This window comes from Balaenoptera acutorostrata, chromosome 6 (genome assembly GCF_949987535.1).
Source record: "Balaenoptera acutorostrata chromosome 6, mBalAcu1.1, whole genome shotgun sequence".
Lineage (NCBI taxonomy): Eukaryota > Metazoa > Chordata > Mammalia > Artiodactyla > Balaenopteridae > Balaenoptera > Balaenoptera acutorostrata.
Window position 1 is genome coordinate 56159434 of NC_080069.1, and position 16436 is coordinate 56175869.

Consider the following 16436-nt stretch of genomic DNA (forward strand, 5'->3'; position numbering starts at 1 on the left):
CGGGGGCCACTCTTCATTGCGGTGCGCGGGCCTCTCACTGTCGCGGCCTCTCGTGTTGCGGAGCACAGGCTCCAGACGCGCAGGCTCAGTAGTTGCGGCTCACGGGCCCAGTTGCTCCGCGACATGTGGGATCTTCCCAGACCAGGGCTCGAACCCGTGTCCCCTGCATTGGCAGGCAGATTCTCAACCACTGCGCCACCAGGGAAGCCCGGGATGTAATAATCTTGGAAAGTAAAAATTATTTTTGTTTATTTTAAACGCAGGAGTTTTTTTTCTTGAAGAAAAAATATGGAGTAAATATGTAATAGATAATAAATGTTTCTTCCTTCAGGGTACTGATTCAGGGTACTGTGGGCTTCAAAGTTAGATCACCTGGGTTCTCATTCTCAGTCTCCCAGGAATGTTCTGGAGGACTATCAGATACACTATCTTTCCTACATCTTTCTATTCTAATAAGAGTTGAATCATTGCTGATTCAAGATTTACTATAATACACTCATTCCTTCTCCCTCTGCTGGCTGGCTCCATACTACCACACTGATAGACTAACACGTAGCAGAGCTGGGGTTATGAGCCTTACTTATTAAGTACCATACACTTTGCTGCGTCCTGAGTATTCCACAGTGAAGTTAAGACATGAGCCCTGGCCTAATTTACCATCTAGTTGGGGAGGCAGACCATAAGCAAACCATTTATGTATCATGAGTAAACAGTACTATAAAGGGAAATAGTGCTACACTAGAGGAGAGGAATACAATTTCTGGTTGTGTGTTCGGGAAAGGCTTCTCTTAGGAAGGACATGCAATCTGAAAAGACTGGCATGGTTATTAACGAATGGCGATAGGTGAGCTTTGGACTGTGGAAAGTTTATAAAGCCAGGTTAAGAAGTTTGGAAAGTATTTAACTGTAGTGGGAAATAAATGGTGCATTTCCAGCAAGGGAATGATAGAATTTTGCGTTTTAAAAAGATCGCAGGGGCAAGACAGAAAGCAGGGAGACTATTTAGGAGGTACCAGGACTTGGAGTAATTATGGTTTTTGGCTTGGGTGACAGGGTGGCTGAGTGTATCATTCTGTGGTAGAACGATGACTGCAGCGGTTAGAGGACAAGCGGATGATCGAGTGTTTAAGGAAAAAACAAAGCACAGCTTTCAAGGCGTCTTGTTCTGAACAGCCGGAACCAGGGCAGGGCATGCTCCTAAATGGAAATCTTCGGACGGAGGCTGAGGTACACGACAGCCCAGGAGAGCCGAACTCCGATCCCGCTCTCCCTCTTTGGTGTCATCAGAAGCAGTGGCCGGGACCGAGCGGGGCTGCTCTCTGACCCAGAACCACGGGGGAAAGAACAAGCAGCGGAAAGACTAATCTTCAGAACTAAACCTGGGCCGCCTCACTAACACCGCCCACTGACTCCACCTCCCAACCGCTGATTAGCCCCACCCCCGGAAGTGCCGCCTACCCACGCTCACTTCCGCTATCCCAGGCGTCTGACCGTATCGCGAGAACTGGAAGAGCCTATGTGACCTGGGCTAAGCGGAAGTTGGGTCTCTTTTTCGTGGCGCCTCGGAGGCGTTCGGCTGCTTCAGAATGAAGGTGGGAACTGGTGGCGGGTGTTGCGCTAGGTTTGAATAACGTGAATCGAGCCCCAGAATACGGCGCTGCGCTCCAGAAAGCTGGCTGTGGATGGAGAAGGGCCTGAGGCGGGAGAAGGATCGCTCTTTTGGGGCCGGAGCTCCTTGGGAGAGCGGATGGCGAGCGATTGCAGCTGGAGCTGCGCCGGGCTGGGAGCGCCATGGTGGCGTCTTGCCCCCCAGCCGGGATAGAGGCGGCCCTGCTGCCCGCTTGGCGGCAAGTAGGTCAGGCTTCTTGCTCCGAGAGGGTGAACGGCTGCGCAGCGCCCTTCGCCCCGGCGTCATTCCGCGAGGCTTGAAAGATGTGTCCTACTTTTAGTTCAGTGTGTCTTGCGCGGTCTTATGTACACACATGCTTTAGTGAGTAGTATCAAATTTTCTGTTAGTTGTGTGTGGGTGACAGGAAAGGCTTTTTGCAGTGGAATAACCTTTGTAGTGGTTCTGCGATGTTCATGAAGTTCTTTTCCCCCCGTTTAATTTTTAGCTGAACATCTCTTTCCCGGCCACTGGCTGCCAGAAACTCATTGAAGTGGACGATGAACGAAAACTTCGTACCTTTTATGAGAAGCGTATGGCCACAGAAGTTGCTGCTGACGCTCTGGGTGAAGAATGGAAGGTAAAAGTGGCCTGCCGGACTGCCGAGTTGAATTGTTAGAATATTTAAGAGAGATGGTAAACGCTGCTGGTAATTGGCAAATGTAATGGGGTTCAAACTCGGGTTCTGTCTTCTGACCTTGGGTTTAGTTACTTCCAGATGTCACTTTATAACGTGGAGCTGTCACCTGGCAGGGTTATGTTCATGAAAAAAATATATAGTTCTTGCCCTGCAAGCTAATGGTCTCCACTTTTTTTTGAAAAGTGCCAAGAAGGGTTGTTTGATTTATTTGTGGTTCATTGATGCTTTGTTCCTTAACATAGTGTTTCTCCCCCAAGGGCTGTTAACTCTGGTAAAGCATCGGCCAGAAGTAACTTGATTGAAAGGACTTTGCTAATTAAACTTGGGAAATTGGAAGTATAGACAAAATTTAGTGACCAGAGAGAAAGCTCTTAGGTTTCAAATTGGTCTTAATGAAGTGTACTCGTTGGAGGCCACAGTCTTTTGTTCTGTAATGTGTCATTGTGTTCTCTTCCAGGGTTATGTGGTCCGAATCAGTGGTGGGAACGACAAACAGGGTTTCCCCATGAAGCAGGGTGTCTTGACCCATGGCCGAGTCCGCCTGCTACTGAGTAAGGGGCATTCCTGTTACAGACCAAGGAGGACTGGAGAAAGAAAGCGCAAATCTGTACGGGGTTGCATTGTGGATGCCAATCTGAGCGTTCTCAATTTGGTCATTGTAAAAAAAGGTGAGATTTTTATTCTTGAGTTAATTTTTGTCCCCACTGATTTAAAGCTGATTGTCGATTGATTGATTGATTAATTTGCAGTATCCACAGTTTGGACCAGTGGACTTGTTTTAGCAATGCCTGAACAATTTAGGGTTCTTGTTTGTAAGGAGGTTGTTGAATTACAAGTCTGTCCATTTTTCTCTTTCAGGAGAGAAGGATATTCCTGGACTCACTGATACTACTGTGCCTCGTCGCCTGGGGCCCAAAAGAGCTAGCAGAATCCGCAAACTTTTCAATCTCTCTAAAGAAGATGATGTCCGCCAGTATGTTGTGAGAAAGCCCCTAAACAAAGAAGGTACAGGGGATTGTGCAGTTTAGGGCTTGCTTAGTTTCTTTGATTCGTCGTAGTATTTTGTGTGCATGTTAGAAGATAAAAATCTGTCTACTAGTTACCTAGAATCTGAGTTTTTAGGAAAATAGTGGGGAAGAGAGTGTCAAGATGTGCAGTTGGTATGAATCCTTATTATATCCGGTGCCCTCTAGAGTGATAGAATTTTTCTTGGAAATTTGCCTTTGGTTCACTGATGTATAAGTTCATTCAGAGATAACTTATGAGACATTTTAAGTTCGTTGCTTTGGGGTTAGGAGTTGAAAGAATGACAGAAAACTCTGGGGTTATTATTTAATGTGCTCTCACCCCCCCACACTTGCTTTCTTTCCATATCAGTGGTTCTAATTTTTGTGTTTACCAAAGAGATACATGCTTTCATCCACTTAAGTTGCTTTAACTTCTGGCCTTCGTTTACTTCAACTGGAATGTGCATAGCAATAGAGTTGTGAGAATTAGAAGTTGGAAAGAAACTTTATTCAAAATACCAGGGAACATACATGGGGTTTTCATATGTATATAAATTTATTTAGGTGTAGTTGATTTACTGTGTTGTGTTAATTTTGCAGTACAGCAAAGTGATTTAGTTATATGTATGTAAATTCTTTCATATTCTTTTCCACTATGGTTTATCACAGGATATTGAGTATAATTCCCTGTGCTATGCAGTAAGACCTTGTCTACTAATTCTATGTATAATAATTTACATCTGAATTCCAAACTCCCAAATCCATCCCTCCCCCTTGGCAACCACAAGTCTGTTCTCTGTGAGTCTGTTTCGTACAGTTATTTGTGTCATATTTTAGATTTCACATGTAAGTGATATCATATGGTATTTGTCTTACTGTAACTTCATTTAGTATGATAATCTCTAGGTCCATCCACGTTGCTGCAAATGGCATTATGTCTTTTGTAGCTGAGTAGTATTCCGTTGTATATGCCTACCACATCTTCTTTATCCCTTCATCTGTCGGTGGACATTGAGGTTGTTTCTCTGTCTTGGCTATTGTGAATAGTGCTGCTGTGAACATAGGGGTGGCGTGTATCTTTCTGAATTATAGTTTTGTCTTCTGGATGTATGCCCAGGAGTGGGAGTGCTGGATCATATGGGAACTCAATTTTTAGTTTTTTCAGGAACCTTGGTGTTCTATATTTTAAGAAGGTATATTGTTTATTAGGCAACATAACCCATCACTAGTGAGGTCTGCAGCAGCAATGCTCAGTAATGATATTTCTGTAGTAAATTGTATGAATATTTACAATAAGTGGAATAACTAGCATGTTCGTTCTGGGTTGGGTTTTCCTGACAGATCTGAAAAATTTTGTTTGGGTTTTGGTTTTCAGGACTGGGGGCTTAAATAAGCTAATACCTGGTATATGGTAAGGGCTCATTGGTCACTCATACGAAATATTTGGACACCTACTGTGTGCCAGGTATGACTTTCAGTGAAGTAACTGGCAAATATATGGTAGTTCCCTGTAGTTGCACCCCTGGAAATATCATTAGTGTACTAAGTGCTACTTAACAGACATTTGTTAACATGGTTCTTTTTTTCTTTATAATTCCAAAGGGTTTTTTATTTTAGCAGAACCTGAACTGAGCATTTAGTCTTAGAATATTTATCTGAAGTGTTTATTGCTCCCAGAAGGTGTCCACAAACTAAAATCATTGCATCTGAAAAGACTGCTGTTCTGAAGCAGATTTATAATCCAGAGGATTTTGGATTATAAATCAGACAGGCTAAATGAAGATATTCTCAGGAATTCCCTGGTGGCCCAGTGGTTAGGACTCTGCTTTCACTGTGGTGGCCCAGGTTCAATCCCTGGTTGGGGAACTAAGATCCCGCGAGCCGGGCAGCACCACCAAACAAACAAATAAATAAATTCATTCATTCATTCTAATGTTAAGTTTCACTCCAGATAAGCAGCCTCTGTCTTGAAAAATAGAAATATGAGCACTAATTGGGACTTCAAAGAGCATGGTGGGATGCAGTTAATGGTTTACTTAGTTTTCATGACAAGTTAAATATGCGGTTAATACTGTTTTAAAATAATGCTCATATGTCTTACGGTACAGAGAGATATAATATCCTCCCAAGACAATGTAATTGTGGAAGGGAAATCAAAGTGAACAGAAAAAAGTATGGGGTATGACTTCCAACTGTTCAGCAAAGTAACCTATCACTTTGTTGAATTTACGTATGATCTTGAACTTGACATCCAAGCTATTGGTATAGGAAAACACTGGTCCCTAGTAAACTGTCTCATACAAATAAGTTTTCATAGGAACTACTGAGTTTGAATCTTTCTAATGCTTTAAAAATGTAAATGTGGGTCCTATTGAACAAGGGTATTATTGAAGTGATTGAGTCATTATCTAAATTTTTAGGTAAGAAACCTAGGACCAAAGCACCCAAGATTCAGCGTCTTGTTACTCCACGTGTTCTGCAACACAAACGTCGGCGAATTGCTCTGAAGAAACAGCGTACTAAGAAAAATAAGGAAGAGGCTGCAGAATATGCTAAACTTTTGGCCAAGAGAATGAAGGTAAGTCCTCAGTGCCTGTGTTGGGGGATGGGGGGATAGGCCTGGCTTTGGATTTGCATTTTTAATCCAGATAAGCTTTAACTGTGCTTTTTTTTTTTTTTTTTTGGTTTTGTTTAGGAGGCCAAAGAAAAACGCCAGGAACAGATTGCCAAGAGACGGAGGCTGTCCTCTCTGAGAGCTTCTACTTCTAAGTCTGAGTCCAGTCAAAAATGAGATGTTCTAAGAGTAACAAATAAATAAGATCAGACATCACATCTCCTTTATTGACTTTTAATTGATGATAAAATAAACGAAGGTTGAGAAACTTATAGAAGAGGAGGTACTGTATAATCTAGTGGTAGGTAAAGTCTGCAAGAGATACCTGAAAGTGATAATCCTTCAGATTCAGACACTGAGACTGAACTGTGATTGATAGTGGAAGAGATGGCCAGGACAGAGTTTCTTTGGTGGGTGGCTCAGGAAAGGACTCTTAGCATGTTCATTGGCTTTTTAGCAAGGCATGGAACAATACAGGGGAAATAAATGACTAGGACTATTAATCTTTGATACACTTTATTTTGAGGAATACAGTTTTTCTTGAAGATCTATACATGATACATGAAAAGTGCCCTTGTGAAGATGGACATTTATCATATGTAAAAAGGATAACTTGTTAAAAGCATAGTTTTAATGGATACCATTTTAAAACAGTTGACAAAGCTTTTAAAACCAGTGCAAATTTAATGCATTAACAAAGCTTTTCAACTCCACCTGTTTTTATTATATTTCACACTGCAAAGGAGTTGACTGTACCTCTTTTTAGAAACACTCTTGCATCAGTGAAGGATGCACAGAGAAAGTATACTTTTTTTTTGGCTGCAACACGCAGCTTGTGGGGTGTGGGATCTTAGTTCCCTGACCAAGGATGGAACCCAGGCCCTTGGCAGTGAGAGTGGAGTCCTAACCACTGGACTGCCAGGGAATGCCCCAAAGTATACTTTTCTAATGTACTATGTCTGGTTTCTATAGTAATTGCAGTCAGAACCTTCATTCAAACCATTATAGACTAGAAGGGTCTTGAAAGAAGGCACATTAGGCTTTAAAAGGGGCTCCTTTGCCAGAGTATATATTAACCACAGGTGAGTAAAATTTTCAAGTGGCTGTAACATGTAGAGACTGAAGAAGTGCTTCAGTTAAAGTGTGCATAAGAATCACCTGGGGATCTGGCTAAAAAGTGGATTATGATTCGGTAGTTTGGGGCCCCACAGTCATTAATAAGTTCCCAGGTTAGGCCAATAATAATGCCAGCCCTGAAGCAAGATTCATAGAGGAGATCCCCATAGCTTTTTTTTTTTTTAAATTTGTGTACAGTTGATTTACAATGTTGTGTTACTCTCTGCTGAACAGCACCCGTATCTCTTAATGTAGTATTAAAAAGTTACAAAAGTCTTAAAGTCTTAATTGGCAGTTGACAAAGTTAGAAGTTGAACTTACAGCATTTAAAAAAAGATACCCAGTGCCAGAAGGACTGACACACTACAGTTGAATCCTAGAGGGTAACAGGCCAAAAGGCAGGTCTGGTGTAAGCCCAGAATTCTAACTAGTAGCTGGTTGATTCTAATGCATAAAACATGAGAACCACCCTGCTTTCTTATTTTGAGTACAGTCACTACAGTGGACAGATAGTAAGGTGGGCCTAACTATACTAGCTTATGAAATCTGGCAGATTTAAGAGTTCAACATTGCAAAGACACTGAACCCTATATTACTAGTGTATACCAAAAATGAAAAGGGCAACAATTGAATATCCCAAAGGTATGTCAGACTTGTTATGACTGTTAACTCATTAACTGTGCAGGTTGCTATAATCAATCTATGAAATGCAGTTAATACCAAATCTAAAACCAGTGTAAGGTTATGCTAAACTGCAGTAATTTGAAAGATTGCTTTCAGAAGTTAATCAGGATTTAAGTCTCATACAGTCATTCTAGATATTTCTAAATCTATAGATAATGATTTGAAATTTGTTTTTTTTGTCTGTTTTTGCTATAAATTTTTACTCCCCTTTCTGTGGTAGGTGCAAGAAAAGGCCTTTAAGCAATTTTAATACAAATCACAGGGTTGTTTTAGTGGGAAGTGCTTTGGTAATTTAGTTCAAGTTATTGAGAACTACAGAGAAGTGGGAAAACAGGCGATACTGGAATTCTGAATATCACAAAAGCTTGAATTACTGTACACACTTCAGGAGCCTTAAAAATGTAAGACAAGCACAGCAAACTTGAGAAGTTTTCATTTTATTCAACCTTGATTTTTTTTATATGCAAAGTAATTCCAAATTTCTGTTGGGGCAATAAGTGTTAAGTATTAAAACTAGTACCAAGTCTTAAGTTGCAAAAATATATTCTCTGAGACTGCAAAAGATCCATTTTTAAGGCAATGAGAATTGTACACAGTTTCTGACAAGTTCTTTCACTTAGCACTCTCACAATAAATTGAAACTAGGATTCTGCATAGGTCTTATTAACCCTGAAATGTTGGAAGACTGGTATAGTAACAATTTTTAAAAGATTATAGCAGGTAGAAAGGAGATGTGTGCTGTTAACTGTACCATTTGGAAATAATTACCAACTGATTTAGTCATCTGCATAATTACTGTAAAAGCGAGCACACACAATCATTGGCTTTTCAAACCACGCATGCAGAGAAGTAAGGCAAATTTACTGTCCCTAAGGGATGTTTTAACAAAAGGCATGATAAATGTCAGAGTGAGGCATGTGAGGTCATGATTTTCTTAAACCTACTGGCAACAAGTTTAATAAGCTTTAACATTTTAAGACTTAATTGATTCAACCTAAAAAACAGTATTTACAAATGCACAAATAATAAGTGTACAAATCTAAATTTTATACAAGAATAAAATTCTGTGTGCAGTGCAAGTTATCCCACAGGTTTTTAAAAGTGACCAATAGCAACAATTTATGTGCCTGAACAATTTCAGGCCCAAAGACATACACAAGAATTTTAATTTCGTAAATTATGAAGCTGATTAATTTCATTTAAACTATCTGGCTCATTTATTCCAATTTTAAAGCTGTTGCAAATTAACATGATACTGGGAAGAGGATGAAAGGAAGTAACTGGATATTCAAGATACAATCCATTAAGGGAGCTAATACATAACATGAAGGGTAAAAATATATATTAATTTTAAAGTCAAAGACAAGGCAGTTATCAGACTTTCAGATAATTTTGAGATTAATGACTACATAATGAATTTAGTAGTAGTCATTTATAGTTGGAGAACCCCTTTCAGAAAACTATTGCAACATGGAATCTAAGAATTTTAATAAATATAATATGGCTGAGTAGATACACACCTACACAGCCACACGTATATACACAATACACAAATAGTTGCTCTTGTAATTGAGATTTCGTTTGTTTTGGGGTTAGGCAAGTTTATATTAATTTGCCATTCCCCAAACTCAATAGCTTCAGATATAGACAAAACGCCAAGAATGAATATGGTTTCTCATTATCGAACTGCTACAAATACTGAGAAATGCAAAACCAATTTTCAGCAGATAAAAACCGTTCAGAAATTGTAAATCTTCAACATCAGTAAACCCTAGGGCATTTTAGTGGCATTTTTACCTTCTGAGATGATTCAGTATGAATTACATTTCATTATCTATTGTCCCAAGAATAACTTCATTTCAGTGTTCACCAATTCGTAATTTGAAACAAACCTTGAATGTCTCCAGATTGAATCTATTCCCCCAGTTCTGTGTCCAAAATCTAGTGAATCTTATTTAAATGAGAGGTGCTCCAAAACACTTCCTGCACCACTCCACACTGGTACTTGGTGGAGCATCAATTTTCTGCAACTTTTCAAGAATCTCTGAAGATAAACTATTGTATGCAAGTCCATACTCATTGTCAAAAGCCTCTGAAAGATATTTTCAAAAATATAGTTGGTATTTCTTAATAATAAAATAAAACAAAAGCTATGCATTTAAAAATGGTAGTCAAATCATTTTTATATACATATTTAAACTGCATATTTAAAGGCAGAAATCTTTTTAAAGGCAAATGGAGTATCTGCCCATAGCAATTAGAATTTTAAAAGTTTCTTTAGGAAATAAGACTTAATAAACCCCCTTTAAGGAATCCCCAGTTGACGAACTTACCAATATCAATATTCTCTCTTCCAAGAGATACTAATGATAAGAAGAGGATTTCTCTGTATAAACTCCTATAAAACAAATATTTTAAAATTAATGGGCAAAGAGCATAAAAATACCCTATGAAGGTTTTTTAAAATGGTGAAAAAAAAAACACTGTAAATCAACTATACTTGAAAAAAAAGAAGAAAAAAAGATTAGGTTCTGTAGCTAACAGTAATGTATCCATCCATGTCAGTGTTCTGGTTTTGACATTACACTACAGTTACGAGATGTCACCTTTGGGAGAAGCTGGGTAAAGGGTCCCCGGAACTCTTTGTACTATCTTTGCAATTTCCTGCAAACTTATATTTCAAATTAAAAAGTTAAAAGTTAATGGCCATAAAGCTTCACATTCGAAATAATTAAAAATGGCTTATTTTAACTTTATTGTAATTATTTAGCAATATAATAGGTAACTTTTCTAATTTCTAATTCAAATTTACAAAAGCAGACTTTTGCCACATGACAAAAGAGATGAATTTCTAAGTAAGTTAGGGGTCTAAAACCCTTGGACACAAACAGTATGAAAGATAGTGTGGTCTCTACTACTTAACCCAACAGTAAAGGATAAATCACCTTTATTTGATGTGCGAACATAAAAACGTTACAAATGAAACCTTAAAAATGGGATTTGTGGCTCATTTGTTAAAAAAAGGGGAAACTTATGAACTGATTTGAGTATTTACAGAAAAAAAAATGAGAGAGTAATGCTGATTCTGATGATGCTCCATGCAGCTTTCTTTAGAAGCTTCAGAAGCCATAATATGTCATTTCTAATACTCCTTCCCTGTCCTTCAACTACAGATACTTGAAAGTGGCTGCTCTTTAGCCTGTGAAGGAGATAATCTCTACCTCAACTGTTGAGATTATAGAAGGATCTGTCCATTTTCATTATGAATTCTTGTCCTATCATTTCTGAGACTATCTTCAAAGATGCCATGACTAGAAACTTGAAGAGCACCTGGAAACACTTTATGTTTGATAGAAGGTATTATGTCTCTTTTTCTGAAGCTTCCTCCACAAAATTCACTTATGCTGAGACTGGGATGAGTACTGATCCAAGCATGTGAGCAGACAATAAATAGTAAGAGGATCAGGATAGCTCCATATCGTTTGTAATTCATTGCTTCCATCATTTTCCTAAATTGTTTCTACTCCTAAACCCATATTTTTTTTTTACATCTCACAGGATAAGATGCGTGACAGGACCTGAACAAGCAGTACATATGTATAACATCAATGTTAACACATAGGTTTCCAGTGAATAGTAGTAATGTTTTCACAAAGACTCAGTACATTTTAGACATAAATGAATTACCTCCTAAAATTTAATCTATTTCCCAGATATTTTTATTATGTTCGTGATCAAGTATGAATGCATTTGGGTAGCACTTTTTAAGACAATCAGATGTTCTACAATGAGTGTTTCTTTTACAACTAGAGATAGTTTTAAAAATCATTTTTAAAATACCATGAAATTATTTCGAGTGGCATCAGGTACCAAATACTGGATTATTACCTTTGTCTTTTCATGTCTCCCTTCATTTGTTGTGAAAGCAGGTTGATGGGTTTAAGAACATCATTATGTTGAATACTCTGCCTGATGGTTTCTACTAAAGCGCTTGTTGCTTGTTGTTCCTCTGACAGGAGAGACAATTTCTTTTCAGAATCTAATAATAAGAACACAGTAAAAGAATACATTTAGTCACTCTAATTATTAAAGAAGTTTTTTTTCAGATTTGTATCATTTTTTATTCAACACCACCTCCCCATCACAAGTAAAATTATGTAGCGATGTGACCAGCTAAAAAATATTTTTCTTGCTTTCTTCAGATAGGAGAGGCCTGTCCCTTTGCCCTTTTCCTGAACTTAGAGCTTCCTGCTTGAGGCTGGAATGTGATATCTTGTACTCCAGCAGCCATCCTGTGACCATGAATCTTTCCTGATGGAAAAGCAGACAAAGCATAAGGAGCCTGGGTCCCCGATGACAGAGGAGTTGCCTACCAGTCCTGGAGTGTCTACTTCATAAATTCTTCATGTGAGAGAATAATCTTTACCTGTTTAAGATTCTGTTGTTTTCTATTAAATACAGTAGCATATAATCCTAATTGATACAAGGGTAATTCTAGAATTATTAAGAACAAATATTTATACAGATTTCATATATTACAAAAGTGCTTCAGTGGTATATTTGAATCACAGTAACGTTAAAAATACACAAAATCAACAATGTGAGCTTGGCCCAGAAAAAGGGAAAACTTTAATACTGTAGGTGATCCCAGCAGCCATACAATTTTATTACACCCACATTAGTTGAGATGGAACTATGTATCCAAAAGTTCCCCAGTCAGCCTCATTTTAAGTGTCTGTCATAAAGCAAGTTACTGTAATTTTCATACAATCCAGCCCCTTAATAAAGGAAACTAGTAATATTTCATTTGTGTTCAACCATAGAAATAGCAAAGTTCTCTGTTACAATACAAGAGGAAATACTGGCTGCTATGGGTTTTGATCCTAGTTTTTCTACCTGCTAAATAGATTTGATTTTCATGTTATGTTGTGATTTTAGAGCATAACCCAAATATAATCTGCAACTTCACTATTGCTCCTTAATTCACAGAGTTGGGGAACCATCACCAATTTTAGAGCATTTTTATCACCTCCAAAAGAAATCTACCTATTAGGAGTCACTCTATCTTCCCAACCCCTCAGCCCTAGGCGACCATTAATCTAATTTTGTCTTCACAGATTTGCCTATTCTGATTGTTTGATATAAATGGAATCATACTTTCTGTTCTCTTTTGTGGCTGCTGCTTCTATAATATTTTAAAATTCATTCCTTTTGTAGTATGTATCAGTATTCACTACTTTTTTATTGCCAAATAATATTCCATTGTATGGATATACCATAGTTTATCCATTCATCAGTTAAAATGAACATTTAGGTTGTTTCCATTATTTGGATATTAAGAAAAATGCTGCTAAAAACAGTGTACAAGTTTTTATGTGGATGTGTGTCTTCATTTCTCTTGGGTATATACCTAAGAGTGCAACTGCCGTGTCATATGGTAACTGTTTACCATTTTGAGGAACTGTGAAACTATTTACACCAAAGCAGCTGCACTATTTTTTATTCCAATTAGCAGTGAACCAGGAAGAGATCCAACTTTATTTTTTCTGCATGTTGTTCCAGTTGTCCAGCACTACTTGTTGAAAAGACTATTCTTTACCCACTGAATGGTCCTTGGCACTCTTGCTGAAAGGCAGTTAACTGTACATGTGAGGGTTTATTTCTGGAAACTCAACTTTATTCCACTGACCTATATGTCTATCCTATGCCAGTTTTCTACTTTCTTGATTACTGTAGCTTTGTAGTAAGTTTTCAAATTCAGAAGTATGAGTCCTACAACTTTGTTCTTCTTTTTCAAGACTGTTTTGGCTATTCTAGGGGCCTTGAAAATCCATATGAATTTTAGGATAGGCTTGTCAATTTCTATAAAAAAGCCACCTGGAATTTTGATATAGATTGTACTGAATCTATAGATCGATTTGGGAGTACTGCCATCTTAACAATATTAACTTTTCTGGCCCATGAACATGGGATTTCTTTCCATTTACTTAGATGGTCTTTACTTTCTTTCAACAATACTTTTAGTTTTCAGAGTATAATAAGTTTTGTACTTCTTTTATCAAATTTATTCCTAAGTATTTTATTATTTTTAATGCTATTATAAATGGAATTATTTTCTTAATTTAATTTTTGGATTATTCATTGAAAGTATATAGAAATACAGTTGATTTCTGTGTATTGATCTTATATCCTGCAACTCTGCTGAGCTTATTTAATAAATAAGTTCCATATGTTTTGTGTGTGTGTGTGGGTGTGTGTGTGTATTCCTTAGGATTTTCTAATTTAGGATTTTCTATATGTAAGATGACATAATCTGCAAATAGAGATAGTTTTACTTTTTCCTTTCCATCTTGGATGCCTTTTATTTTCCTGTCTAATTGTTCTAGCAAGAACCTCCAGTACAATGTTGAAAAGAAATAATGAAAACAGACATCTTTGTCTTGTTCCTGTACTTGGGGGAAAGTATTCAGTCTTTCACCATTAAATGATATCAACTGTGGGTTTTCAGAGGCTCATAATTAGGTTGAGGAGGCTCCTTTCTATTTCTAGCTTGGTGGGTTTTTTTTTTTTTTTTTTTTTGGTTGCTTTGGGTCTTAGTTGCGGCACTCAGGATCTTCCCTGCAGCATGCGGGATCTTTCATTGTGGAGCGTGGGCTCCACAGTTGCAGTGCATGGACTCTCTAGTGGCGCGCGGGCTGTAGAGCGCACCGGCTCAGTAGTTGTGGCGCATGGACCTAGTTGCTCCTCAGCATGTGGGATCTTAGTTCCCCAACCAAGGATCAAACCCGTGTCCCACTGCATTGGAAGGCGGATTCTTAACCACTGGATCACCAGGGAAGTCCCTTGTTGAGTGTTTTTAACAAAGGGCAATAGATTTTGTCAAGTGCTTTAGCTGTGCCTATTCAGACGATCATATGGATTTTGTCCTTTATTTTATTGATATGATATATTAATTGATTTTCAAACCAACACGGCATGCCTGGGATAAACAGCACTCAGTCATGGTGTACAACTGCTTTTCTCAACTGCTGGATTTGGTTGGCTTGTATTTTGTTGAGGATCTTTATGTCTATATTCATAAGTGATACAGATTTTTAGTTTTGTTTTCCTGTGATGTCTTTGGTTTTTGTATCAGGGTAATGCTGGCCTTCTCACCAAAATCTCCACTCTTTCCAAGAGTGCTTTCAGGCTTGAACTTCTCCACAGTCTGTCCCCAGTAAAGTCATTTCCTTTGGGGAGAATTTCAGAGCTCTGTTCTTATGGCCTGCCTCTCAGCCACTGCTCTGGAGCTGGGGCTGGGAACAGCGGCCCTTCTCTTGGAATGATTCCCCTGCTTTGTGAATGGGGTACTGGAGGGATGTAGTTGCCTCTGATTTTTTAGCTTGCCTCTCCTGGCATAAAACCTCTCCCTTATGAGCAAGACGCTGTGAGAACAATCAGAGACCCAGTGTTCGAGGGTTGCTGAAGCTGGCAGTGCATGGGGGCTGAGTGGAGGAAGTAAGCCTCCCTCTCTCCTGGAACTGAATAGGGCTGGGAGGATGAGAACTGCTGGCAACCTGTCTTTCCCAGGGAGATGCTGTAGCCCTTGACTGGGGGCTGGTGGGGAGCAGCAAGTTGTAGCTAAATGCCACAGAAACTGACCATTTTTACTGAAATTTAATATATTTTCTTTTTTTAAAAAATTTTATTTATTTATTTTTGGCTGAGTTGGGTCTTCGTTGCTGTGCGCGGGCTTTCTAATTGCAGTAAGCGGGGGCTACTCTTCGTTGCGGTGCACGGGCTTCTCATTGCGGTGGCTTCTCTTGTTGCGGAGCACGGGCTCTAGGTGCGTGGGCTTCAGTATTTGTGGCACGTGGGCTCTAGAGCGCAGGCTCCGTAGTTGTGGCGAACCGGCTTAGTTGCTCCATGGCAATGTGGGATCTTCCCAGACCAGGGCTCGAACCCGTGTCCCCTGCATTGGCAGGCGGATTCTCAACCACTGTGCCACCAGGGAAGCCCAATATATTTTCTTGAATAAATATTTCTTCATTTGTTTGACAGCTGTAGACACTTTTTTTTCTTTAATAACTTTCACCAATTATGGTTGTTTCGCTGGGAAATGGGACTGTGTAGCTCCCCATACTGCTTTTCCAAAAGTCACCACTCAATTCTATTATGTCTTTTAATGTTATTTGTATACCAATTCTTTGTTTAAAGTAGCCAATCAAGTCAAGAAACAATGCTATTCTTGAGAGTTCTAAATTTTATTCTCACCACAAATTATAGAACATTTTAAAACACTTATCTATTTCAAGATATGCAGGAAAACAACTAAAGAAATGGCAGTTATAATTCTATTATTTTCCAGCATAAATTTCAAAGTTAGTCTGCTTCTGCTTAAAAAGCATTCAAATATCAGAACTGGGAAAACAACAACAAAAAGACAAAAATAGCTTATAATATATTTAGCCATAATTTTGTGATTGGCATATTTCAAGGGAAAATGTCAGATTCTTTTATTCTAGCTTAAGTAGAAAAACTGCTAAGTAGTGAAAGATTGTAGTAAAAATACAAAATAAAGAGTGGGGGCTTCCCTGGTGGCACAGTGGTTACGAATCCACCTGCCAATGCAGGGGACATGGGTTCGAGCCCTGGTCCAGGAAGATACCACATGCTGCGGAGCAACTAAGCCCGTGCGCCACAACTACTGAGCCTGCGCTCCACAGCCCA

The 16436-nt window shown here is 38.7% G+C and overlaps 2 protein-coding genes across 7 annotated transcripts in view; one reads left to right on the top strand and one right to left on the bottom strand.

Annotated features, from left to right (window-relative positions):
- Positions 1–1477: 1477 nt before the first annotated feature.
- RPS6 (ribosomal protein S6) lies at positions 1478–6145 on the top strand. Its single transcript, XM_007176797.3, has 6 exons — positions 1478–1592; positions 2115–2246; positions 2764–2974; positions 3165–3311; positions 5734–5891; positions 6009–6145. Exons 1-6 carry the CDS (start codon positions 1587–1589, stop codon positions 6102–6104), a joined length of 750 nt encoding a protein of 249 aa, XP_007176859.2. The 5' UTR covers positions 1478–1586; the 3' UTR covers positions 6105–6145.
- A 281-nt stretch (positions 6146–6426) lies between these two features.
- DENND4C (DENN domain containing 4C) overlaps positions 6427–16436 on the bottom strand; it is a 135337-nt gene continuing 125327 nt past the window's right edge. For all 6 annotated transcript variants that reach the window (XM_057549344.1, XM_057549342.1, XM_057549343.1 and 3 more), the window contains 3 exons: positions 11616–11766; positions 10061–10125; positions 6427–9819 (listed from right to left, as the gene is read on the bottom strand). In XM_057549344.1, the coding sequence (XP_057405327.1) occupies positions 9683–9819; positions 10061–10125; positions 11616–11766 (353 nt within the window). In that variant the 3' untranslated portion in view covers positions 6427–9682. The remainder of the gene's footprint in view (positions 9820–10060; positions 10126–11615; positions 11767–16436) is intronic.

What these genes read in the sequence shown, in the direction of transcription:
- RPS6 (XM_007176797.3), top strand. An exon ending in TTTGGTCATTGTAAAAAAAG is followed by an intron (nt 2,975 to 3,164) that starts GTGAGATTTTTA and finishes TTTCTCTTTCAG; the next exon opens with GAGAGAAGGATATTCCTGGA. An exon ending in AAAGCCCCTAAACAAAGAAG is followed by an intron (nt 3,312 to 5,733) that starts GTACAGGGGATT and finishes CTAAATTTTTAG; the next exon opens with GTAAGAAACCTAGGACCAAA.